We start from the raw sequence: 25,100 nt of genomic DNA, 5'->3' as shown, positions 1-25,100 counted from the left end.
GTCGCGCGCCTCTCCTCACCCCCCCCCCCCCCCCCCCAGGGTCCAGATCTGCAAAGGAAGGCAGCAGAGATCCTGGGCCTCAAATACTTGGGTTGCAAACGGAATCTGGACAGGTGCACTTTGCCAAGCAGGGGGATGGAAAACTGAATCTGCTGAAATTCCCCATGTTTACCTAACTGTTAAAGGAGCTTTCATTGTATACACAAATTATATATTTCCCCAGTAGGTTCTCCACTGAAGCTTCGGCATCGAAGCCATTCCTAAACAAGATGATAAACGATGCCTTCCCACAGTATGAACTGTGCATTATTTTTGAGCAGAAAGGGGGCTGTTGCCAGCAAGCGAAGACAGCAGAGTTTGGTCCAGCTACGCTTATCCCAGGAGGGAACTGCTCTATAATTGATGCGGATGCTCGTGATGATTGGAAGTTTCAGAACGGCAAGTGCAATTTGCATACCCTGCTCTGACATTTCAGAGACAAGACTTGCAGGCCTAGAGGATATCACAAGAGACTTTTCGACGAGCGGTTCCCCGCCACCCCAAGAAACTGGATCTGGCTCCTGGCACCTCTGCTACAGTCTCATCACCAAGTCTGTCTGCAGTTCCAACCATACTTTCAATTCAGACATTTTCTTCCTACCGTTCCATCACCGGAGATGCAAGAAAACTGAATGAGGTGAGAATGCGGCTAAGGCAAAGCAAATCTCTCTGCTTACTCCAGGGGGGTGTCAATGTTTATTGTTTTACTTTTATCATCCCTCCTTTTCCCCATCAGGGACAGACCCAGGCCTGCTTAACACCAGCAAGATCACTGGATCCTACGTCTTCAAGCTATGTTGCCTCCATTCCACAAACACTACCTTTATAGAATGCTGGTTTCTTATCTTTTCTTTTTGCTGTCAAGTTGCCTGTAGGGTTTTCAAGGCAAGAGACATTCAGAGCTGGTTTGCCATTGGCCTGTCTCTCTGTAGTGCCCCTGGACGTCCTTGCTGGTCTCCCACCCAAATACTAACCAGGGCCGACCCTGCTTAGCTTCCAAGATCTGACGAGATCAGGCTAGCCTGGACTATCGACATCAGGGCAGGGATTTCTTCAACTTAATCCGACAATACAGTTTTGTGCGCGCGCACACATTCTCCCAATAAGGCAGTGGCTCTGCACGGGTATACATTTAAAACTTCGGATATACACACACTCAGTTGTCCACCAACTGAGATTTAAACGCTTACTGATGTGTTAGTTTTTAAAAATTCTCCCCCCGAGTTCATTTATTTACAGGTTCATCGAGATCACAGCCAGAGTGTTCCATGATCTGTTTATGTATCAATTTCAGCTGGCATCTGCAATCGTTCCAAAAAACATTACATATAACTGTATATTCAGAGTCAAAGCTGCACAAAAACTTTTCAGCTGTGTACTTCTTTCTCAACTGTGGGACACGACCATCAGAGTGCGTGTGTGTGTGTGTGGGGGGGGGGTTGTTAGTGCCGAGACTTCCCAGAGTGTGATTTACTCCTGTCACGGACGCAATCTCTAGATTGGACACAGAAACCCCAGCAGCCAGAAGCAACCATTCGATTTGTCCCATTTGGGCCACCGTCTGGAGCCACTGGGCAAGATCTCACCCTCCCTCCTTTCCTCTCTATCCCAATTCTACCAAGCCTGCCACCCAGTGTTCCCTCTAAGCTGAGTTAGTGTGAGCTAGCTCACAGTTTTTTAGCCTCTGGCTCACACATTCTTGTCTTAGCTCAGGAAGGATGGCTCCAGAGCAAACTAATTTATGCAATAGCCAAATCGTCTGCTCACAACTTTAATTCCAGTAGCTCACAAGACTCCACAGCTTAGAGGGAACATTGCTGCCACCTGCTTCAAAAGATCCAGCTGTCCAGTTCTAAGCTCAGTGGGCGAATGAGAGAGACTGAAGACATCCGACAACGTGGGCGCAAGGGAGAGGCGGGGATCCTGCTAAGCACATCATCTTCTCTCTCCCTCTCTCTCTCTCTCTCTTTGGCTCCGCTGTAAAATAGACTGTTTTGCACAGAAACCTCTGCATGGTCGCCAGTCAGAGTAAATTTAGAAGGCGAGGCGGCAGAACTCAAAAAGTTTATGAAACAGTGCTGCATTCTTCCGCCTCTGTCACAGTTCAGCCACCAACTCAGTAGCTGGACACAGCTCAGTCCAGTTGCTTGCCTTACGCTGGTGCCTTCTTTTTCTTTCTCAGCTATCCGTTTTGTGCTCTGGAACAGCAGTGCAGATGTTACTGAAAAGTAATGTCGCACTGTGGTTGAGAGGCTTTGGTACTATGAGAGTTCAGCAGAGGGGAGGGGGAGCTCTTCTGGTTTCTTGAAAGCAGGGAAATACAGGGGCTAGACATAGGCAATGATACACGAGCACAAAGAATTACTCTCGGAGGCCGTGCTAAACTCGCCTTTCGTTCAAACTGAAAACAAAATAGGTGTGAGAACGTAACAGTAGCCACACCTAGGGATGAGCATGAACTACATTTCTGCGAACCAAAAACTGATACGAACTGGGAGGTTGGTTTACAAGTGGCTCCAAGCCATTTAAACCCCTGGTTTCTGCTTCCTGCAACTTTTCACGGGGAACAGAAAGCACGGGTTTCCCCACACAAAAGAGGTGGGGAGCAGAAAGCAAAAGTTTAAATGGCTCTGAGCTATTTAAACCCCTGCTTTCTCCTCCCCGCTGCTCAGCTGTTTTTTGCACGGGGCAGAAAGCAGGGGTTTAAATGGCTCTGAGCCATTTAAAACCTGCTTTCTGTTCCCCACTGCTCAAGTGTTTTTCATGAAGAGCAGAAGGCATGGGTATAAATGGCTCCAAGCCGTTTAAACTCCTGCTTTCTGCTCTTCATGAACTGCCTTAAAATTCGTGGACGTTCATGGCGGCTCTTCAGTTCACAAACCACAAACTGGCCAAAATTAATCACAAATTTTCATTTGTGAGCTGGGTGGTGCCCATCCCTAGCCACACTGGATCAGTCCAAAGGTCTATCTAATCAGTGGCCAACCAAATCCCCCACACCTGCTTGGAAGAAAGGCAAGGCAGCCTCTCACTATTGCCTTCCAAGAATTAGTATTCCATGTGCATATTGCAGGGAGAACCACATATGCTGTCTTGAGCACCCTGGAGGAAAGGTGGGATAAAAATGCACTAAGTATATTGCCCTGGAACAACCAGTAACAGATCCTCTGATGAATTTATTTAATCCCCTTTTAAAGACATTTAAGCAAATGGCCTAGGTGCCGGACTATTTCTTCACCTTTGGTAAAAACCGATATAGAACCTACATACTTTGCATTATTCCAGTGAGCCACTTCACACAACACAAATTCAGCAAACTGAGCCACAGCAAAAGGCATCCAATCGCGGCCTGACCCATCTCTCAGCCAACCCTTTTCCTCCCAGGTTCACTGCAGAAATCTGCAGACAAAATATGTACTCAAAGACACCTACCCCTTGCTCAGGGCTTTGTTTTTCTGATTCTGTCCAGCTGTGAGCCAAAGAGCACAGCTGGGGCTGCTTGCTGTCCGGGGTTGGGGAGGGGAGGGGAGAAGGCAGGGGAACGGTTTCCAGAGGAAGCTGGGTGATGGGAACGCCTAGGTATTATTTATTTATTTGATTTGTATCCCTACCCTCCCTGCCAAGGCAGGTTTCAGGGCAGCTTACATAAAATATATTGAGCAACTAAAACACAAAATTCAATAAAACCACAACAAAATTACTATAAAACATAGCATAAAGTGCTAATGCAGATTAGGTAATGCATAGTGCCACGTGGGCATCATTTGGGGTGGAGCCAGGGGTCGTTTCGTAGAAAAAGAGCTAGGGGAACTCATTAGCATAACTCATTAGCATATGCCACACACCCTGACATCACCGGAAGTGTGTCATAAGGCCACACCCCCTGACATCACCGGAAGTGTGTCATAAGGCCACACACCCCGCCCCCAACGGTCCCAGCCGCCGTCGGCGGCCTTGCAGCTCCACTGCCGAGCCCCATGAGGGGCCCGGCGGTGGACCTGCAAGGCTGGCGGGAGTGCAAGGAAGCCCCGCAAAGGCCCTCCCTGGCCCCAGGCAGGCAGGGGTGGGGAGAGGCAGGGAGGAAGCAACTTACCCTCCCTCTTCTCCTGCCTCCTCCTGGCTGAATGAGGGCTGGAAGCGGGGCGGCCGGAAGCAGGGGGCGGGGCTTCGTCATGTGCCCGGCCCCCCATACCTCACCCGGGGGAACTGCGATCCCCCCCGAAATGACCTCTGGGTGGAGCAGGTGTCAGTGTAACGTGTGAAAATTGGTGCTCCTTGAGGGTCAGATTGCTTTGCCCAGAACTACAAAATATGGGTGGTGTATCTGATATGGCTGTCAACAATAACAAAGGACTCATAGCTGATTAATCAATTGGATCTTTCTATAAATAAAACAAGTTTTGAAGGAAAAGACTGCTTTTACTTTTTTATTAAGCAAATATCTATTGCAGTAGGCACCGTCTAAAAAGAGGCATTCTCTTCTTCAGGTAAGAGAAAGGAGAATGACTCTTCTGAGACTCCCGCTCACAATTTCATAAGTACCTGTGTTAAAAACCACGCCCATACGCATATATCTGGCATTACATACATAATACCCAGGGCAGTGCTTTAGTTGATCAAAAGGTTTCTAATTGCTTTTCGAGTAACTGATTAATCAACTCAACTTTGCAGGCCTAATATTTTAGTGATTGGGTAAAAGAAAAAGAAAAGTAGGCCCCTGCCACACGGGGGGGTGGGGGTGGCCGAAGTGCGGCTTTTTAGAGCCGCACCAAAAGAGACACACGCCACCGGGATCAGATAGATCCCCTGAGCCACCGCGGAGTTCCGCGGCGCGCCGCGCCGCGGGGGGCGGGAGGGGGGGGGGGGGGGGGGAGCTACTGAAGGGAGAGTGAGGCAGCCGGCTGCGCATGTGTGCACATGCACAGTTCGGCCGGGAGCCTCGATTGCTCCTGCAGACAGGCGCGCCAGCGATCTCACGGCCGTGCTTGCTGCGGCGTTTCGGGTAAGTTCTGCTCTTTTGCAGGTTCTTTTTTCATGCGCATTTTCGGCCTGAAGGGCAGGATTGGGGACGGGTGCGCGCCGCTTCCCAGATGTTGCTGTGTGATCGCGCCCGTTTGCTACGCCCCCGATCCGTCCCTCTTCCGGCCCTAAACCTCCCGTGTGACCAGGGCCGTAGATAGGCAAGAAAGCAAAATAAAGTATTTGTAACGACGCTGTGTGCCTTGGATCTGGAGTGAATCCACATGGCCATTTCTTATCAACTATATCACTTTAATCCTTATTGGTTGCTTATGCCGTACCTACTCTTGCTTTTCTACACCCATTGCTTCCCTGTCAGTATTATTATTATTTATTTATTCAATTTGTACCCCGCCCTCCCCGCAAATAGGCTCAGGGCAGCTCAGGTACGAATACCAATAAAATCAAATTAAAACAATTCAAATACTAATGTGTCATAAAAGCAAAGGTGCTAGTTATCCATCATTAGTCGTTAAGTTGGCGTGCCAAGAGTATTAAGTAGTGTCCAACTTGTATGTCTTGATGATTTGCTCCTTATGTGTTGTTATAGCTATTTTGATGCACGGAGAATGTATCCGTTGGAGCTAGTTCATGTTTGCACATTGACCACTTCAGGACTACTGCCTGTGTGAATGGGCCTTTGAAAAAGTAAAGCAGCACCACGGGACAGACAGAACAGTCACATAACCCCAAATCAAAGTCAGCTCACACGTTTGGCTGCCAAACATCAGCATATTACAATAATCAGTGTATAATGTGCACTATTTATGGTACGTACTGTACTATTTTTATTGCATTGCTCTCTAATTGTGCAATCCTGTTCGTATTGTACTATTTTTTATTGCGTTTTTAAAAACTGTGTAATCTGCCTCACGACTCGGCAAAAAAGGCACCCTTCGAATGAAGTAAGGAAGCAATCAAGTTCAGAGAAACCAAGGGTGACGGACGAGCCTTATGTCTACGGCATCTCAGAAAAGGGACAATTCTAATGTGTTCACACATGGGACATATAACAAGGACAGCACCTGCTCACACTGGGCCTTCACCCCAGAAAGCAAACACACCTGCTATTTAAACTAGGCATGGAGAATTGTCTTAGCTGTAGCAGGGAGATCAGAGTTGATTCGATCCACACAGGAAGACATCCCAAATCCATTAGAGTTTTAAGCCCACATGGGGGAAAGTCTCTGATCCCAAAGAGAACTTCTTGGAAGGAGCAGTCGTCAGGTGGGGCTGAGAGAACTCTGACAGCAACTGCTCTTTTTCAAGGACAGCTGTGCCAGAGCTTGTGACTGACCCAAGGTCACATCAGCAGGTGCAAGTGGAGGAGTGAGGAATCAAACCCGATTCTCCCAGATTAGAGTTCGCGCACTTAACCACTACACCAAACTTGTAAAATTCACTGCTACAGGACGTACCGACAGCCGCTGGCTTTGTTGGTACTAAAAGGAGGCCTAGACAAATTCATGGAACCTAGATACATCAGTGACTGTTAACCACAATGACTAAATAGAAACTCCATGTTTAGAGGCAGTAGCCTCTGAATTCCACTGCTGGGAGGGCAACCAATAAGGGAGGCTGTGGCCTCTTTACCCCGCTTGCAGGCCTTCTGGGGGTGTTTGGTCAGCCGCCATGTGAAGCAAGGTACTGGTTAAGATGGATTTTCAATCTGATCCTGCATGGATGCTCTTGTGTTCTACCATGTCTGCCTTTGACAGTGTATCTCTCCCCAAGCAGAGGGTATCTGAGTAAAAAGTGGAGATTACAGCTGTTGATTCATCACCCACTTTGGGGGCTACCTCCTGCTTTTGAGAACACAAGCAAATAAGTAAGCAGTCTCAGGACTGTAGATCTGAGGATCCCAAGTTTGGCCCCTGTCCTTCTACATAGTAATGACAGATTTCACACACACACACACTACTAGGGATGGGCACAGACCAGGAAATCCTGGTTCGGTCTCAGGCTCGTGAGCCAGACAGCCCTGGACCGAACTCCCAAGCCCCAAACCCTGCCTGAACAGAACCAGTTCGGGCAGTGTCAGGCCCCGCCCCCTGGCTTGCCCGCCATTTTCCAGAAGTAACGCAAGTGCATCAATGATGCACTCGCATCACTACTGAGTAATGTGAACATGCCATGGTGGGGCCCGACACCACCCAGAAATGGTGCATGCATGTTAGGCTGAACACAATTCCAAGCCCGCCTGAAGAGCTCAGGGTGACTGTACGAGGAAGACGCCTTCCCCGGACCTCAGCTCATGAGTCCTGAACTGGGCAAAGTCTGGGTCGGATTTCAGCTTGGTGTTCAGGTCTATGCCCATCCCTACACACTACATGTCTTCTTATGTTAGAGTGCCCCTAGTGTCTAGGGGTGTAAGTTAGAGCAAGTGAGTTCTCCCGCATCCTGCTGCCTTAAACTGGGCTAATAGCTCATAAACTGCATTTCACTTTCCTACAGACAAGGAAAGGGAAATTATTGTGGTACGTCTATTTTTCAAGGTTGGTTAAAGAATGTTATGAAGTGCTTTCCCAGGCCTTTCATGTTTCAAGTACTCAAATGCCCCTGAAGCCACTGAGGATGCAAAGAGATGCCTTCTATGCCAAGGCCGCATGACTTGCCACTTGCTAAGCTGAACAACGCCTAGTCGGGGTGGGGGGGCTGGCAAACCACCTGTTTCTGTTGCCTGCCTGACAGCCACAATCTATAGGGTCAGCTCTTCACAAATTGTGCAAACTTGCCTTATACTAAGTTAGCTCACTGGTTCGTAGAGGGCAGTATTCTTTACTGCAAGGGTCCCCAACCTTTGTGAGCCTGCGGGCACCTTTGGAATTCTGACACAGTGTGGTGGACACAGGCAAAAAATGGCTGCCACACAGCTGCCTCAGTTTACCTTCAGTCACACCGTCCTTGAGCTGTGGTGGCAGCTGCCACCAAAGTAACATTTTAAAAAATCTGCACAGCCAATCAAATCTTCAATAGCCAACCAGGAGCCTTGCTGGGCAAAAGCACCACACACAGCCCTGTGCACTTTGTAAAAGCACTTGAAGAATACCAGCAGGTGCCTAGAAGTAAGAACTTTTCCATGCAAACCTTCTACTTTGCTCCTGAACTACAGTCCCTGAACTGCTGGGGACATGTACAGATCAGTGAGACTGAATCAGAGTTTTGATTCATGTTAATGTAATCATCCCAATTAAAGTCAGACTGGACATTTAAATTCCATAAGCAATGCCCATCTTGTGGTACTCTGAGGGCCTCTTCTGTAAAGTGTGCATTTTCAATGCACAATCCGGAAAAGAGTTAGCCACAGCTGAGTCCTATTACATTGTTTTCAGGGGGAATTAATTCCGACTTCTGTCAGATGGTACCCTCAGACTTCTGCAGAAGGGTGGGGCCATCTCTCCTGTCATAGTCTGTTTATGGTACAGCCCCAACTGGGTTTGGTCCTAGTTAATTTCATTCTAAGTGGCCAACACATACCGCCATCAACCTTGCAACAAGTCAATCAAGTAAATTTTGAGACACTAAATTGTTAAATAATGCAGAAAAGCTACCAACCTTTGTAAGAAAGACCAGCTTTATCAGTTTATTTTTCTTCATTACCAAAGAATTTTTCAAAAGGTGTCCTTAAACTGAGATCCAGTTTGGTGTAGTGGTTAAGTGCGCGGACTCTAATCTGGGGGAACCGGGTTTGATTCCCCACTCCTCCACTTGCACCTGGCTGGATGGCCTTGGGCAAGCCATAACTCTGGCACAGCTGTTCTTGAAAAAGAGCAGTTTCTGTCAAGAGCTCTCTCAGCCCCACCTACCTCACAGGGTGTCTGTTGTGGGGAGGGGAAGGGAAAGGAGTTTGTAAGCCGCTCTGAGACACCTTTGGGTAGTGAAGGGTGGGGTATAAATCCAATCTCTTCTTCTTCTTCTTAAACTTGCAAATTCACTGGCTAAAATTGGCTCCTATCAATTAATCAACCAAGGTCTGATTGAATTGGTCTGTTGACTAAACAGGTCTGTAATACAGTGAGGTTAGGAGAGTATAACTCTGGTTAGGGTGGCAGTGTAAAGCCTACTGTCTTCTAGCTACTGCTTCAGAGTACAGGCATGACAGTCTGCAGTAGATCAGGGTTATTTTCTTTGTCTTATCAGTCAATTTTAAGGGACAGGAATGTGATATTAGTTATTTTTTTATTTATTTAATTTACATTCTGCCTTTCTAACAATTATAATTATCATGTGGCATTGTGTGTAAAATAGCCAGGAGATCCTAAGATTGTCTGGCAGCCAGAAGTTCTAGCTCTTTTAGTGTTATACGCCACTAGGTGGCAAGCTAGACTTGTTTTTAAGGCAAGAGACATCTCAGAGATGGTTTTGCCATTGCCTGCCTCTGCATCACGACCCTGGTATTCCCCTTCCAAATACTAGCCAAGGCTGACCTTGCTTAACTTCCGAGATCTGCCTTTCTCCCAAATGGGGACCCAAAGCGGCTTACATTTGTTTCCTCCATTTTACCTTCGCAACAACCCTGTGAGGTGAGTTAGGCTGAGAGTGTGTGACTGGCCCAGGGTCACACAGCAAGCTTCCATGGCAGAGTGGGGATTCGAATCTGGCTCTTCCTGACTCTAATCCGACACTCTTAACCACAACACCACACCGGCTCTCAGTAATTCGTGCACTGAAGGAAAAAGGTGGGCTCCAATAATCCGCCCATACAAAGTGCCAGTTCCTACAAGATGAAAGGTTCTTACATACAAATAGCAGCTCTACATTTCCCCAACAGGAAGCAACAGCACTTTGAAGTGCTTCCTGATTCAGAGCTCTTGTCTTCTGACGAAGGTAACATCAGGACAGGCCTGAAAATGACTGGAATAGACTAATGAAACTCCCAGCGACACTGCATTGGGCAAGCATAGCCTGACGGGCCATTGATTCATATAGAATCAACCATCTGCTAACCTTAAACTGGAGCACTGCTACAATACAGGTGCAAGGGACTCACTTCAGTCTAGAAACACGTAAGAAACGATAGAAGAGTTTGGACAGATTTGTATGTTTTATCAACACGAACTGGTTTTGCAACATATATCTTCTGGTTTTTTAACAAAAAGAAGAACCTTAAGACTTAGCAACATTAATAACTCAGTCCTCTCTGGAACGCTATTCTGAGAAGCAGCCTATATCAGTATGCGAAAGGGAAGCCAGGTCAAAGCAGAGGATTCCGTTCAACTCTGTTCTTACAGATTCCCATATCATAAAATCTTTTAGACATTTTTTTACAGTATTTAAAACATTCCCAGTTGAATGCCGACCAAAACTGCAGTATATCCAGGGCTTTTTTGGTAGAAAAAGCCCATCAGGAACTCATTAGCATAATAGGGCACACCCAACAGCAGAAACGCATCAGCACATTAGGCCACACCCTGACTGCTCATTAGCATATTAGGCCACACCCCATGCCTTCCCTTGGCTTCTCCGGGTGCCCCGCGGCTACGGGGAGCCCGGGCAAGCCCCCCTTTGAAGGGAAGGGAAGGCAGTTTGAACTGCCTTCCCTTGGCTTGCCCGGGTGCCCAGGCAAGCTCGCCCTTCGATAGGCCGGGGAAGGCATGGGGAGGCATTTAAATGCCTCCCCGATCCTTCCAGGGGCCCCCCTGGCCCGCCTGCCTCAGAGTCGCTGGGGGAGGGGTCGCTCTCCAGGCCTTCCCTCTGTAGCCACGCACACAGAGGTTTTGGCTGTAGTGGGCGTGGCCAACTCTGAAGCCAGCTGCAACTCCGTTCCTGTGCGTTTCTGCCCCAAAATAGACCTGAGTACGTCACTACCTGTTAGAATAGTGGCAGCAAAAACTATAATAGCACGTAACAGGACATTTGCAAGACCAACTGGTCCTCATCTATAACTGGTCTCAGACAGAAATATTTGCTTTCACTGGTCCTTGGAACAGTCCACGGAACATCACATTGGATCATGATGAAAATCTCAAACTAGCCGGGGCTTTGGGCCATCTTGGGGCAAGTTACAGTTCTTATCAGACTCCAGCTACTGTACGTACAAGAAAATGACAACTAAACAGAAGAATATACTTATTCGAACTTTGAGACTTTATTTCTATACAAAATCAGCTCCAAAAGGCCCTGACCTGGATAGCCCAGGCAAGCCCAATCGCATCAGATCTCGGCAGCTAAGCAGGGCCGACCCTGGCAAGTATTTGGATGGGAGACCTCCAAGGAATACCAGGGCTGGGGCGCAGAGGCAGACAATGGCAAGCTGCCTCTGAACGTCCCTTGCCTTCAAGCCCCACTAGGGGTTGCCAGAAGTCAGCTTGACTTGATAGCAAAAAGTTCAAAGCTCAATATATTTATCCACAAAATTTATGAACAGGGATAAACATCGAAGCTGCTTTATGCAAAGTCAGACTACAGACCCCTGGAGCTCAATAACTGTCCTCTGTTGCTCTTCATAGTCTTTGCCAGAGAAAGGACTTGAAACCTTTGAACTGGAGGAGCCAAGGACTGAACCTGGGACGGTACCAGCTTGCTTCTTACTCTGAAACAAGAGCGCATTCTTTTCTGGCAGCCTGTTCGACAGGGTGGGCAGAACTAGCAAAAAAGCCCAGGGTACAAGTAGGCACAGAGACTATCCAAGGATAGGGGATGGCACAGAACAATGGATTCGGAAAGACTAACTGGCACCCAAGGAGACCATCCTTCAAAGGCAAGGGTTGCAAGTCTCAAAAGGTGAGGACTAGAGATGTGAAGGCCCAGGAAAAAACCGGGAAAATTAGGAAAAAAACCGTTCCCCCCCCCCTTTTTTCCCTGAAGCCTTTTTGTTTTTTTTCCGAAAAATTGGAAAAATTGAAAAAAGAAAAGAAAAAAATTGATTATGGAACGTTTTATTTTAACATGAATAAAATATTTTAAGACAAGGTGTTCAAATATTTTCCAAATCATTTCTAAAATATATACGTATGGTATCAGATTGATCTAATTTCTGTACACTGACAAACAACTGAGGACAATTAAGTCCTAGGTTACAAACTGAACTCTCCAATGCAAGAACAAGATGCATTTCTTCCTTTAGGAGGTGCGATTGTCAGAAGAAAATAAAAAAGTTTCAGTTTTGTTTTTGCATGTGGGTGGGTATTCTGTTTGTAATAATTGTTTGGATACACTATATTTTTAATATGCTAGTTGTGATAATTTCATGCCAAGTAAAAATGTCCATACTCATATTTTATGTTCCTAAAGTAACAGAATGACTTTCAATCTAGAAAAGACAAAATAAATGCTAATGTAGCATTTTTTCAATTTTTCCGAAAATTTCCGTTTCCCCCCGAAAAAAACCCGTGGTTTTTTCCGAGCTTCAAAATTTCCGGAAATGTTACATCTCTAGTGAGGACCAGACCTTAAACTGAGCTCAGAAGCAAACAGCCAACCGACGTGACAGTTTGAACTCAGGTAGCCCTGATAACAAATGGGGTTTCGTACGAAGTTTCCAAGCTGATTTTAAGGGCAGCCCAAAATAAGCGTGACACCGTAATCCAACTGCAAGGTTACCAATGCACGGATCAGTATGACAAGGCTAGTCAATGGTGGACGAAGAGCTGAAAATGAAAAAAAGGAAGCTCTGGTCACAACACCAACCTGTATGGTGAGCTGTAGACCGATCTTGTCAGATCTCAGAAGTTAAGCAGGGTTGGCCCTGGCTAGAATTTTGATAAGTGACCTCCAAGGAATACCAGGGTCATGACGCAGAGATAGACAATGGCAAGCCACCTCTGAACATCTCTGGCCTTGAAAGCCTTATGGGGTCACCATAAGTCAGCTGTGACTTGATGGCAATCCCCCCCCCCAAAAAAAACCCCAGAAGTCACACAGCTGGGCCCGAAAGTACCCAAAACTTTTCCCTTGATCTGTCAAGGATAGGAAACAATAGGTGAAGGAAATGTTACCGGTAGATTATGACTAAAAGATAAGGGAAAATAGAAGAAAAATTAAGAAATGGGCTGGAGGTTGGAGCACTGTGGGAAGCCATGGGGGGGGAGAATAATAGAGGAAAGGATGTATAACAACTAATAATATAATTTATATTTGACTTAATAATATATCCTAATAAATTGTTTTTGAAGGGGGAAAAAAGGATAGTTTCACCACACCCAGAATAAGGTCATCAGCCCCACACCCAATGTCCATCATGTCTGAATTCAATTTCACCGGTATTTATTTTTTGCCTCAGCCATATCACTGCAGCCTCAAGAACCGACAGAACAACATCTGAAAGTTTAAAAAAATGAAATGCAGATCAGCGTATCGATGATTACCTAAACACGAGGTTCCCTATGATCTCATTCAGAGGTCTGCCATAATGTACATCGAGCCCTAGAAACCCTGTGGAAGAAAATGTGTCTTAGCCTGACTTCAGGCATGTTAAGTCTCCAGGAAGTCTCCATTAGGACTGGATGAAGACGTCACGTAGGCAAAAAAAGAAGGAAAGAAAAAAAAAGAAGGAAAGAAAAAGCAATGTGCTGTGTTGAAGAGATAACGCTGTGGTAAGTACACTAGACAGAACGGGTCTGAAGCAGCCTGTCAGCCAGCTACTGAGAAAGTTAGCGGAAAGTCTGTCAGGAATGGAAAATAGATCCAGGTGGGGTCGCCATGTTGGTCTGAAGCAGCAGAACAAAGCCGAAATCCAGAGGCACCTTTAAGACCAACAAAGTTTTATTCACGGTCTTTCGTGGGCAAGCACACTTCCTCGGATACCAAGGAATGGAAAATGTTACTTTTAAGTTCTACTTGTACATGCTTATCAGCGGGACCATAAATGCACTTGGAAGAGGCAAACACACACACACCCGACTTTGCTTTGCTGTCTCCTGCGATTGTGCAATAAAGAATTCAACAGTTTCGGAAATGATTTTAATGTCTTTCTTCGGCAACACAACGGATCCCTGTGGCATTCCACGCGCCGGCTCCCAAACCATTTACATCTCTCCAGACAACAAAAAGATCCAAACTGCCACAAGTCCTTTTACAGCTACTTGATATTTCAGAACTAAAAATGGAGTGATCAACTGGACAGATTAATTAATAAGAATGAACTGAGTTTGATTCCCCACTCCTCCACTTGCAGCTGGCTGGATGACCTTGGGCAAGCCGTAGTTCTGATAAGAGCTGTCCTTGAAAAAAGAGCAGTTTCTGTCAAGAGCTCTCTCAGCCCCACCTACCTCACAGGGGGTCTGTTGTGGGGAGGGGAAGGGAAAGGAGTTTGTAAGCCGCTCTGAGACACCTTGGGGTAGTGAAGGGTGGGGTATAAATCCAGTCTCTTCTTCTTCTTCTTCTTCTAAACAGAGATCATCTACCAGTGCCGCTAGAGCCGTCTCAGCCCCAACATCAGTCCCGAAGCCATACTGAAATGGGTCACGGGCAAGTGTCTGGTCCAGGAATCCTGGTAGCTGGGCTGTTACCACACAGTCTATTACCAGGGGAGGCACTGCGGAAGATCTTGTTGGCTAACTGGCTAACAGCAGCTGAGTTACCTCTCGATGAGTTTGTTTCCCCCTCTGCTCACTGGTACTTACTCGAGCATGGGTGTGCCTAGAGGTGTGAGCGCTTGGTCACGAACCAAAAGGCTCCTGTCCTTCAGCTTTCAGCCCAAAGTTGGGTGGAAGATCAACTGGCACAGAAAGAGAGAGAGAGAGAAGAGAACCTTGGGACTTGGAAGCCTTCCCCACCATTCCTCTTTGTTTCCCCCTGTATTTTCCCAGCATTCTTAGCTGCTATGGGTCCCCCACTGGGATACAGCAGAATGCGATGCAAACAAACAAACAAATGGGCCATGGCTGAGTGGTACAAGGTCCCAGGTTCAATTCCTGGCATCTCCAGTTTAAAAGGACCAAGAAATAGGTGAAGAGAAAGACCTCAGCCTGAGACTCTGGAGAGTTGCGGCCAGTCTGAGTAGACAATACTGACCTTGATGGACCGATGCCCTGAGTCAACATACGGCAGCTTCATGAATTCAAAAATACCTTCTTGAAAGTAGGATTAAGTTGGAAACCAGTCTATTATTGGCTGCAGCATTGGTAGAAGAGGAGATTGGATTTATACCCCACCCTTCATTCGGAGTCCTAGAGTGGCTTACAAACTCCTTTCCCTTCCCCTCCCCACAACAGACACCCTGCGAGGTAGGTGGGGCTGAGAGAGCTCTGGCAGAAACTGCTCTTTTCAAGAACCTCTCTGACAAAACTATGGCTTGCCCAAGGTCATCCAGCAGCTGCAAGTGGAGGAGTGGGGAATCAAACCCTGTTCTCCCAGATTAGAGTCCATGCATTTAACTGCTACACCAAATTAGCTAGGCATTGTCATCATGCACAGCCTCCCAACAACTGAGCTGGGTGAGACAGAGCTAAAGCGATGGTGGCAGAGAAGAAATGCCTTCTTCGCCACCCCCACCGCATTAGACTGTAAGTGGCATGCGCTGATTGGTCCCATGTCTTCTACCAATGATGCTCGAGATATCCTCTAGCCTTCTGCCTATCTCCTAGGTCTCTTGTAAACCAAGAAGTCGGAGGTATACTTGAGGAGGGAGAGGATACCAGGGAGAGACCTGTCTTGTGTTCCAGCCCAGGGGCTCCCAGCCTTTTTGAACCTGCAGGCGCCTTTCAAATTCTGACACGGAGTGGTGGGTATGGCATAGAATGTCTGCCACAGGAGGTGGAGCCATCCACAAAATGTCAGGGAGAGAGGCCATGCCCTGCACAACTCTAATAGTAACTCTCCAACATTTCAGGCAGGAGCTCTGTTTAACAGGATGCCTTTTAAAATGAACATACCGTGTGAGAATATTTTATTGCACAAACCTTCAGTCGCTCAGTCAAGATTGCTAGCAGACATGCAGGCCTCAACGGAGCCAGTCTAGATTTTCACACACACAGGAAAATGAGGTGGCAGAGCCATACGCTGGGAGAACAGACTGCACCACTAGTGATTACACGGGGTGTATTCTGGCTTGGGTTGTTCCTTCACATGGGGGGGGGGGAAATCCTTCAAGCAAATAGAAAATAGCACATCAGGGAGAAATGTTCTACCCCAGTGCTGTGCTGGTTTTCTGTTTGCAGGGAGCTTTTAACATCGGAGAGCATTTCAAAATGGATCCCTCCACCAGGAGTCTGAAGTAGTGCAGCCCATTCTATCACTTCAGGCCACTGCCGTCACATTCCCTTGCATTCAAGCAACCTCATCTGCAAGCAGCAACAACTGTGAGGAGGAGGAGGAGGAGGAAGAAGACCCCACCCTTCATTCGGAGTCTTTCAGAGCAGGACTGCGCGAGAACAGCTCCAAGAAACTTGTGACCGACCAAAGGTCACACCAGCAGCTGTACTGAAAGAGTGGGGAATCAAACCCGGTTCTCCTAGATTAGAGTCTGAGCTTCTAATCACTACACCACACAGGCAGAGACCAGAGGGGGGATGTCGGGGGGGGGGTAAGCAGGGGCGAGTAGGGAGGTGGCAAGAAGCAGTCCAAAGTAACCTGTATGCCCACCTTCTTCATCTCCTGAATGTTTTCAAGCATGAGGAAACAGGAAGTTTTAATCTGGGTTACTTTCATTGCTCTGACTGGCCCAGCCACCGTGGTGTAGCAGTCAAGAGTGTTGGACTGGGATCTGGGAGACCCAGGTTCGAATTCCCATTCTGCCTTGGAAGTTTGCTGGGTGACCTTGAGCCAGTCACGCACTCTCAGCCTAACTTACCTCACAGGGCTGTTGCAGGGATAAATGAAAGGAGGGAAGAATGTTGCATGGGGCCCTGAGCTCCATGCCCAAAGGGCAGGGTTTAAAAAATGTACTAAATAAATAATACATCGTGGATTGGCTTTAAAAGCAAAAGGAGAAAGGAGAAAAAGGGAAGAACGTACAGAAAAGAGGTGGGGCTAAGAAGAGATTGCTTTAACATAGAAAAAACACACGCATGCACAACCACACCTGAAATATTTCAAGAAGAAAGCGCAGGGCACAGGAAAGAGAAAAAAAGAAAGGATTTTTTTTGTTAAAAACAGGGAGCATTGAATGCCCCTGAAAGCAGCTGTCCTGGCAGCGAGTGGGCCATTCTCCACAAACCCACACAGCTCCGTTAACAAGTAACTACAGAATCATCAAGGGAGTCAACGTGGGTCAGGCCCCATGGAGAGTCACTGTCATGCGCCAGGGACAATGCGAACGCAGGTAATCCATTCCGTTCCTGCTTGGACCCCATGATACCGCCCAACCAGCACTCCGCTGCACTTCTGCCTATGTTACAAGAGCCCCAGTTTGCCATCCTGCTTTCGCCAGGCTTCGAATATACAGCAGCTGCATAGCTGCTCTCCCCCATAGTGTGGATCGAAGGCCCTTTCCCGGGAAGCACACACATCGCCCAGCATTCTTGCAAACTTGCAGGAGGGAGGGAGGGAGGGAGCTGCCTAGGACCACTCAAGTGTGCAGAGGCTCAGGGCAGACAGACGGCTCAGCGATCACTGCCATCCATATTTAATTACTTTCCCCCCTTTGTTTGTTAATTTTTAACTAGAGCCCGCCTGCTCTCAAGGGCCATTAGGAGTCCCAGGCCGCAGGGTTCAGTGAGCAGAAAAAATGCTTGTGACAGGACATACATTACTTGGCATTCTTGCCTCCCACTTCGCCAGAGAGGTGTGGAGCTTTGGGGGATTATTTTCGGCCTCGTGCGCTCAGTCCGCCCCACCACAAGTCGTGAATAAAAGATAGCGCTCCATTTGGAGCTGATTTTCCTTTTCCTCCCTGTCAGAAGCTGTTTCCCTCACGTTCGGCTTCATGTTCCATTTTGTTCTCCACCACCACCACCAAGTTTCCAGGCAGCAACTTTGAAGAGGAGGAAGTCTAGCAAAGTTTCGTTCGCTCAGGAAAGCCGCCATGCTTTGGTGTGCCCCTTTAGCTTGTGTGGGCCCCTTAGAAGAAGAAATTGGATTTATGCCGCACCATTCACTACCCAAAGGAGTCTCAGAGCGGCTTACAATCTCCTTTCCCTTCCCCTCCCCACAACAGACATCCTGTGAGGTAAAAGAAGAAGAAGAAGAGATTGGATTTATACCCCGCCCTTCACTACCCAAAGGAGTCTGAGAGCGGCTTACAAATCTCCTTTCCCTTCCCCTCCCCACAACAGGCACCTTGTGAGGTAAAAGAAGAAGAGATTGGATTTATACCCCATCCTTCACTACCCAAAGGAGTCTCAGAGCGGCTTACAATCTCCTTTCCCTTTCCCTCCCCACAACAGGCACCCTGTGAGGTAGATGGGGCTGAGAGAGCTCTGACTGAGAACTGCTCCTGAGAGAACAGCTCTGAAAGAACTTGTGACTGACCCAAGGTCACACCAGCAGCTGCATGTGGAGGAGTGGGGAATCAAACCCTGTTATCTCAAATTAGAGTCCATGCTCCTAACCACTACACCAAACTGTCTCTCAGAAGTCCCCGGCCACATCCCAAGAGAACACAAAGTCAATCCTCCCTGCTGCAAAAACCTCAGCCAAAGACTACATTCCCCAAAGTTCAGCTCTTTCACCACCTCCAGCCCATCTGGCTTCAGTGGGAACCTCTTCTATTTGTCAAGTTGGAGGAAAAACATGACCGAGAACTGGGAGGATAATTAAGATAAAACCATTTTAAATAAGCAACTAGTAAATCGCTAACAGAGTATTGTCAGTAGTTCAGGTTTCACCAACAGGCTCCTGGATTACGTCCTGATGATGGGAGCGTAAAGTCCTGTCAAGTCGCGGCCAACTTCAGTACTGTAGGGGTATCAAGGCAAGAGACGTTCAGAGGTGGTTCTGCCATTGCCTGCCTCTGCATAGCAACCCTGGACTTCCATGGTGGTCCCCCATCCAAGTGCTAACCAGGGCCGACCCTGCTTTACTTCCAAAAGCTAGATTGGGTTAGCCTGGGCCATCTAGGCCAGGTGGTACCATGTCCAAAACAGAACGTGTAAATCCTAGAAACAAGAGGAAAAGCAGCTTGCCTCCTTCACAAAGCAAGCAGCTTCCAAAAGATGAAGAAAATGGTGAATGGAACAAGGTGCAGGGACTAAAGTTCTGCAAAGATCAACAACGACTTCACTGACCTGATGGCACAGACTTGGTGTTTAAAACTAAGCCCTTGTCGATGTGGAATTTTGTCCTGGTCTTCCCTAGGACACTTCCAGGAGAAAGAGCTTTAAGCGGTCCGGCACGCTGATTCAGGATTCTCAAAAGCTGCAGAGGGACCACACTAATCCTCCCCAAACCCCAGTGGCTCTACAAGGGATCGCCGACTGTAGCACAGGCAACACTGTCTGGTGGACAGACTGAGAGGAGATGAGGAGCAAAACTCAAGGCCAACTCTATTTTTTTCGTGCCGAGGACTGGACACAGAAACTTAAGTTACAGGGAGTTGCGGCATGATTATGGAAACATCAGCCGCTATCAGTACAAATCCTCATTAAAAGGTAGTTGGCCCTGCAATTTGGAGCAATTAACTCACTGACAATCTCTTTCAGCAGCTGCATGGAAGCTCAAGAACCTGGTAGGGACACAAATTATACATCTATAAAAGGGCTATAAGCTGATATCACATAGCCTGCCCGAGGAGATTAGGAAAGTTTCTGCTCTCCCAGCTTTCTGAAAACTATGCAAAACTGAACTATTCAAGAGGGCTTTTCTCTATGCAGGAAACAGGGATTCCACTGTACAAAACGGTCCACAAACTTACTTGAATAATATGAGCAAGGGATTGTGGTCTATACTGCTGTATATAGCTTCTTGTGAGCAGGATCCTGTTGTGTACACCTTGTACTGCTTAATGTGTATGTACCATTTTAACACCTATGCTAGGCTTCAGTTCCTTCAGGTGGTTCCAGACTTCTAAAATCCTAGTGCATTGCTTATTGAACGTTCTCATTTTGGCTGGAGATCCTGGAGGTTTTTTGTCATCTTCTGGGCGTGCAACTGCGGTCACTGGAGGTGTGGAGAGGGAAGTAATTGGGAATTGACACAGAGAGTACTCCATCTTCCAGTGTTATACCTCTGAGGATGCCAGTCACAGCGACTGGCGAAACGTCAGGTTCTACAATGCCAAGACCACGGCCACACAACCCGGAAAATCTACAACAACTAATGAAGTCCGGCTGTGAAAGCCTTCGACAACATATTTGTGAATTTCCTCCATTGTGCAGGGGGTTGGACCAGATGACCCTGGAGGTCCCTTCCATCTCTATGAGTTTTGCCACCCACACCCTGTGCCTGCCAACGAGCTGAACATCTAGCTAGATCTTGAATGCGTTCGTACGATACCGCCATTGCTAAGCAATTAAGAAATACCGCTAGCACTTTACGATACTGAATTGTTTTACAATTGAACTGTTTTTAGATGGTTTTATGATAATTTCAACTGTTATTTATGTATTCACTTTTATGTAAGCCGCCCTGAGCCTGCCTTGGCGGGGAGGGCGGGGTATAAATTGAATAAATAAATAAATACGATCCATTTTGCTGACTGCGCTGACTCACGATGCGTAATCCACCTGGAGTCCCCATGAGAAAAGCAGACTATAAATAGCGTAAGGCCAGGGCTCTTTTTGTAGAAAAAGTCCAGCAGGAACTCATTAGCATAATAGGCCACACCCAACAGCAGGAACTCATTAGCATATTAGTCCACACCCATGATAGCACAGCTCATTACCACATTAGGCCACACCCCCATGTTACCAGAAGTGTGGTTATCCAGCCACACCCACCTTTTGCTTCTTATTCTGTTTACCTTGTTTGTTGTCAAAACCCAGGGCTTTTTTGTAGCAGGAACTCCTTTGCATGTTAGGCCACACGCCCCTAATGTAGCCAATCATAATGAGTTTCTGCTGTTGGGTGTGGCCTATTATGCTAATGAGTGCCTGCTGGGCGTGGTCAACTTGGGAGCCTCCGTTCCTGTGCGTTCCTGCCCAAAAATAGCCCTGAGCGTAACTTAATTATGCCCCCCCCCCCGCCAAGATACTTTCAACTGTACATGCCTGGGATTGAAATTGGGAGCCCCTGCATGCAAGCACGCACTTGACCGCCACGGTATAGCTCTTCTCCAATGGCATCCTTCCTCCTCTCAAATTTGAAGGAGACTGCAATGAGACGCCAATTAGCATCCGCCTATAAGAGCTGGCCACTGAACCTCGCATGGAAACATTTTACACACAAAGGGTGGGCATTAAGACAGGCGACGCCATTATCCACAGCTGAATGCGGTCCAGTGGAGCAGGCTAGACTTCCACGCCCCTTTGCTTCTGATATCATTTAAATTATAACTTTTAGAAAACAGAGCAGCTCTCCCCTCTAGGCCGCTAAGCCTCAACTATGCTACAGCACTGGGTGCTAACAAAGCCGCTCACTGATAGTGGATCTTAGCCAGGAAGTCTGGCCTGGATTAAAGAAGCGCCAGTTGATTCTCCCAAGCATGTCTTCTACTGAAGGTCAGACTACCTGATCAAGACTCCTGAGGCCATGAAATACTAGAGCTCTCAAAGTAGTTTTCTATTAACTCTCCGCCAAAAAACATAAAGACCCTTGGCATTGTCCCTAAATATGATATTGTTTTATGGATCGTTCTTTTCGCTGGCTTCAGGTGCCCACACTGCACGAACAGTCACTCACACGCGCTTACGTTTATCCGCTTGGAGGCCATGATTCAGCCTCGGAAGCTGAACAAAAATGCTGGAAAGACAAGTCTGGGAAATAGAGTCCATATATACAAGGGGGGGTATATATGTGTACAAAGACCCAGCAGGTTTCTCTAACTGCCTTGTGCGAACGGAGGTGAGATTACTCAGGAAGAGAGAGGTGGTTGAGTGTCGTATCAGGCAGTGGAGGGGTGGTCATTTTTCGTAAGCCTGTCCCCAGTAGTCCCAGGAAGTCGCGTCAGCTTGATCGAGATGTGATCATTAATTTCTCTCTGGTGTGCCTGTTAGCCAGACAGGTGTTAGTTGTACGGTGCACACTGGAGAGGATCAGGTGATAACGTGGGTGAAGTGGTGACTGATTGGCACAAATTACCTGGGCATGCAGTGAAGCGGGGTAGGTGAAAGCAGGCGGAGGTAGAGCAGGTGCTAACTCCGCTGGGTAGAGAGGGTATGGCGCCCACACTTCAGGGCTACTGGGGTAAAGTGCAGGCACTGTGAGCTCATCTGCAAGAGAAGAATGAGAGGCCATGGTTATAAAAACAGAAAACTCCGGAACCAACAAAACAACAACAGCATACACACAGAAGAGAATCTTCTTTAAAGCTGAACTAAAATGGCCCCTCCATCTCTCTCTCTCTTTTTTTTTAAAATTGCAATTAAAAGTAAAATCAGTAAGAACATTTCACTGGGAAATAAGGTGCAAAAGCCAAATACGTGTATAGCACACGTTAAAAGGCTGTGACTATCCCACAAAAGCAACTGGGCGTTGGGGCTGGAGAGAGAATGCAAAACGGGGCAAAGTTTATCGGCAGTCACAGACGGAGGGGGGGAAAGGAGCCCTGGTGGAAATCCTGGTCAAATGATTAATGGAGCTTCTTGGACGCTGCACGTAAAACTGAAAACGAGCTATATCTGAGTGGGGGGAAGAAATCTACAGTAAAGTACTCCTTTGTTATATTCAAGAATGAATTAATAAGACACGACGTACTTAAGGACATTTGTTGTGTGGGTTATTCCCAACAAAAAGAGATGCATCGGCTTGTAAAGAATACTTACATGGGGTGATTAATCACGTGGCAACTGCCCTCCCTAAATGGTCTCATCAACCTTTGCAACAGTGGTCCACAAACAATGGCTTAGCCCACTAGCCAGCCTCTATTTGTGCTTGCCGCTGCTCCCTTCCCCAAGGGACAAGGGACAGGCAAGTATTTCTCTCTTTGTGCTGGCACACAGAGAAAGTAAAGTATAATGGATGTCTGCTTTTTCTTTATCTTATCCATACCCATAGTGGGCAAGGTAACTCTCTCCAATAAGAGATGGAAAGAGAGTGATGGATCCCTGCTGTTTCTTATTGTCTCCGACCCCACAGCTCAACTGAAGAGCTTTACCTACCACCTTCGGCTTTGCCTGTCTGCCAGTGGATACAACCAAAGACTTCCTTCTGCCTGCCTGTCACGCCTAGACACCTAGTACTATGGCGCTACCAGATTTGAAGACCCTTCCGAAACAGCAAGACTGGCGGAAAGTGGAAACACTGAACGTAAAAACACCAAATGGGATGATTCTGTTTGGGAGGAAGTCCTCCAGCTGGCAGCATCTTTGAGATAAGTCTATTTGCTGATGCCAAATCAAGCTATAGACTTGCTGCACCAGTCTTGCCACCTCCTGAAAAGCCAAAAGCAGACAATGAGGCACCAGAAGAACCAGTCCAGCTGGAAGGGTTCCAATGGCTCTGATATGACAAAAATAACGTGGTTCAGATTCATAGCGTTTCCTGCATTGTTTAGTAATCATTTATTTGTAAATTTTGGATTGCACACCCCTACAAAATATCCAGCCACAAAGGAGAACGCCTCACGCAGTGTCACAACAAGTGCCCTCTGACCCCTTCCAATCACCTTCTGCCTCAGGCTGATCATTTCGGCTGTATATTGTACACTCTCAGAAGAAGATCTCCCAGGACGGTTTCAAATAGGTAGGTGTATTGGTCTGAAGTAGAAGAACAAAATCTGAGACCGATACCACCTTAAAGACCAACAAGATTTCCAGGGTAGAAGCTTTTGAGAGTCAAATCTTTCGGGAGACATCTGATGAAGGGAACTTTGACTCTTATATCCTGCCCTGACCTGGATGGCCCAGGCAAGCCTGATCTTAGTCAGATCTCGGAAGCGAAGCAGGGTCAGCCTTGGCTAGTATTTGGAAGGGCAACCTCCAAGGAGTACCAGGGCCATGACACAGAGGCAGGCGATGGCAAGCCACCTATGAACGTTTCTTTGCCTTCAAGTCCCTCTAGGGGTCACCAGAAGTCAGCTTGACTTGATGGCAAAAAAGAGAGAGAGAGAAATACTAATAATATTAATACTACTACTCAAGGCTTTTTTTGTTAGGAAAAGCCCAGCAGGAACTCATTAGCATAATAGGCCACACCCAACAACAGAAACTCATTAGCATATCCAGCCACACCCCTGACAGCATAACTCATTAGCATATTAGGCCACACCCACTTTGCCAGAAGTATGGTTATCCAGCCACACCCACCTCTTGCTTCTTATTCTGTTTACCTTGTTTGTTGTCAAAACCTTGGGCTTTTTTTTGTAGCAGGAACTCTTTTGCATGTTAGGCCACACACCCCTAATGTAGCCAATCCTAATGGGTTTCTGATGTTGGGTGTGGCCTATTATGCTAATGAGGTCCTGCTGGGCGTGGCCAACTTGGGAGCCAGCCGGAACTCTGTTCCTGTCCGTTCCTGCCCCAAAATAGCCCTGCTACTACTAATAAACAAGCTTATAACCTGGAAATCTTGTCGGTCTTTAAGGTGCTATCGGACGCGAATCTTGCTTTCCCCAGGACAGTGACTCATCATGGGAAAATAAACAAACAAAACCGGGTGGCCTTCTCTCAGAGCGGATAGTTCCCTCATATACTGTAAGAAGTAAATCTCTTTTGGGCGCAAAAGTGGCATGCCTCCCATTTGAATTAAAAGCAAACAAGCCTTTTAATTCAGAAAAAAAAAGTATCCCTGAGAAATGCTGCTTTAAAAGATGCAAAAGAGCAAAATTTAGCACAAATCTTTTTAAAGCCACGTCCACTTAAGATATGCGTAGCCGAATTAAGACACACACTCCCGTAAGCACAACTTTTTGCATGCCACAAACTGAGCGGCATCTGTAGTTGATACGGTCTTTCCAGGTCTGCACTTCTGGCTGCATGTGAGGATGGCTTCTTTACAAGCAGCTCTGTGACATCAGGGCCTACAAAGAGGAAACAGGGGAATCCCTCTGCTGTTCGTACAGGCAGACACAATGCCTGCCTCTTCAAGCATCGAAGATGACACGATCCCATTTCCATCAAAGTTCTGCT

General features: G+C 47.1%; 1 protein-coding gene across 1 annotated transcript in view; it reads right to left on the bottom strand.

The window, feature by feature from the left end:
• RBPMS (RNA binding protein with multiple splicing) overlaps nt 1-25,100 on the bottom strand; it is a 169,398-nt gene that overhangs the window by 13,526 nt on the left and 130,772 nt on the right. The window contains exon 6 of the mRNA XM_015408437.1: nt 22,114-22,244. Within this exon, the coding sequence (XP_015263923.1) occupies nt 22,114-22,244 (131 nt within the window). The remainder of the gene's footprint in view (nt 1-22,113; nt 22,245-25,100) is intronic.

Source organism: Gekko japonicus, unplaced genomic scaffold (assembly GCF_001447785.1).
Source record: "Gekko japonicus isolate JY-2015 unplaced genomic scaffold, Gekko_japonicus_V1.1 scaffold853, whole genome shotgun sequence".
Taxonomy (NCBI): Eukaryota; Metazoa; Chordata; class Lepidosauria; order Squamata; family Gekkonidae; genus Gekko; species Gekko japonicus.
Note: the sequence above shows the minus strand (reverse complement) of the source record. Positions and strands in the feature narration are given on the sequence as shown.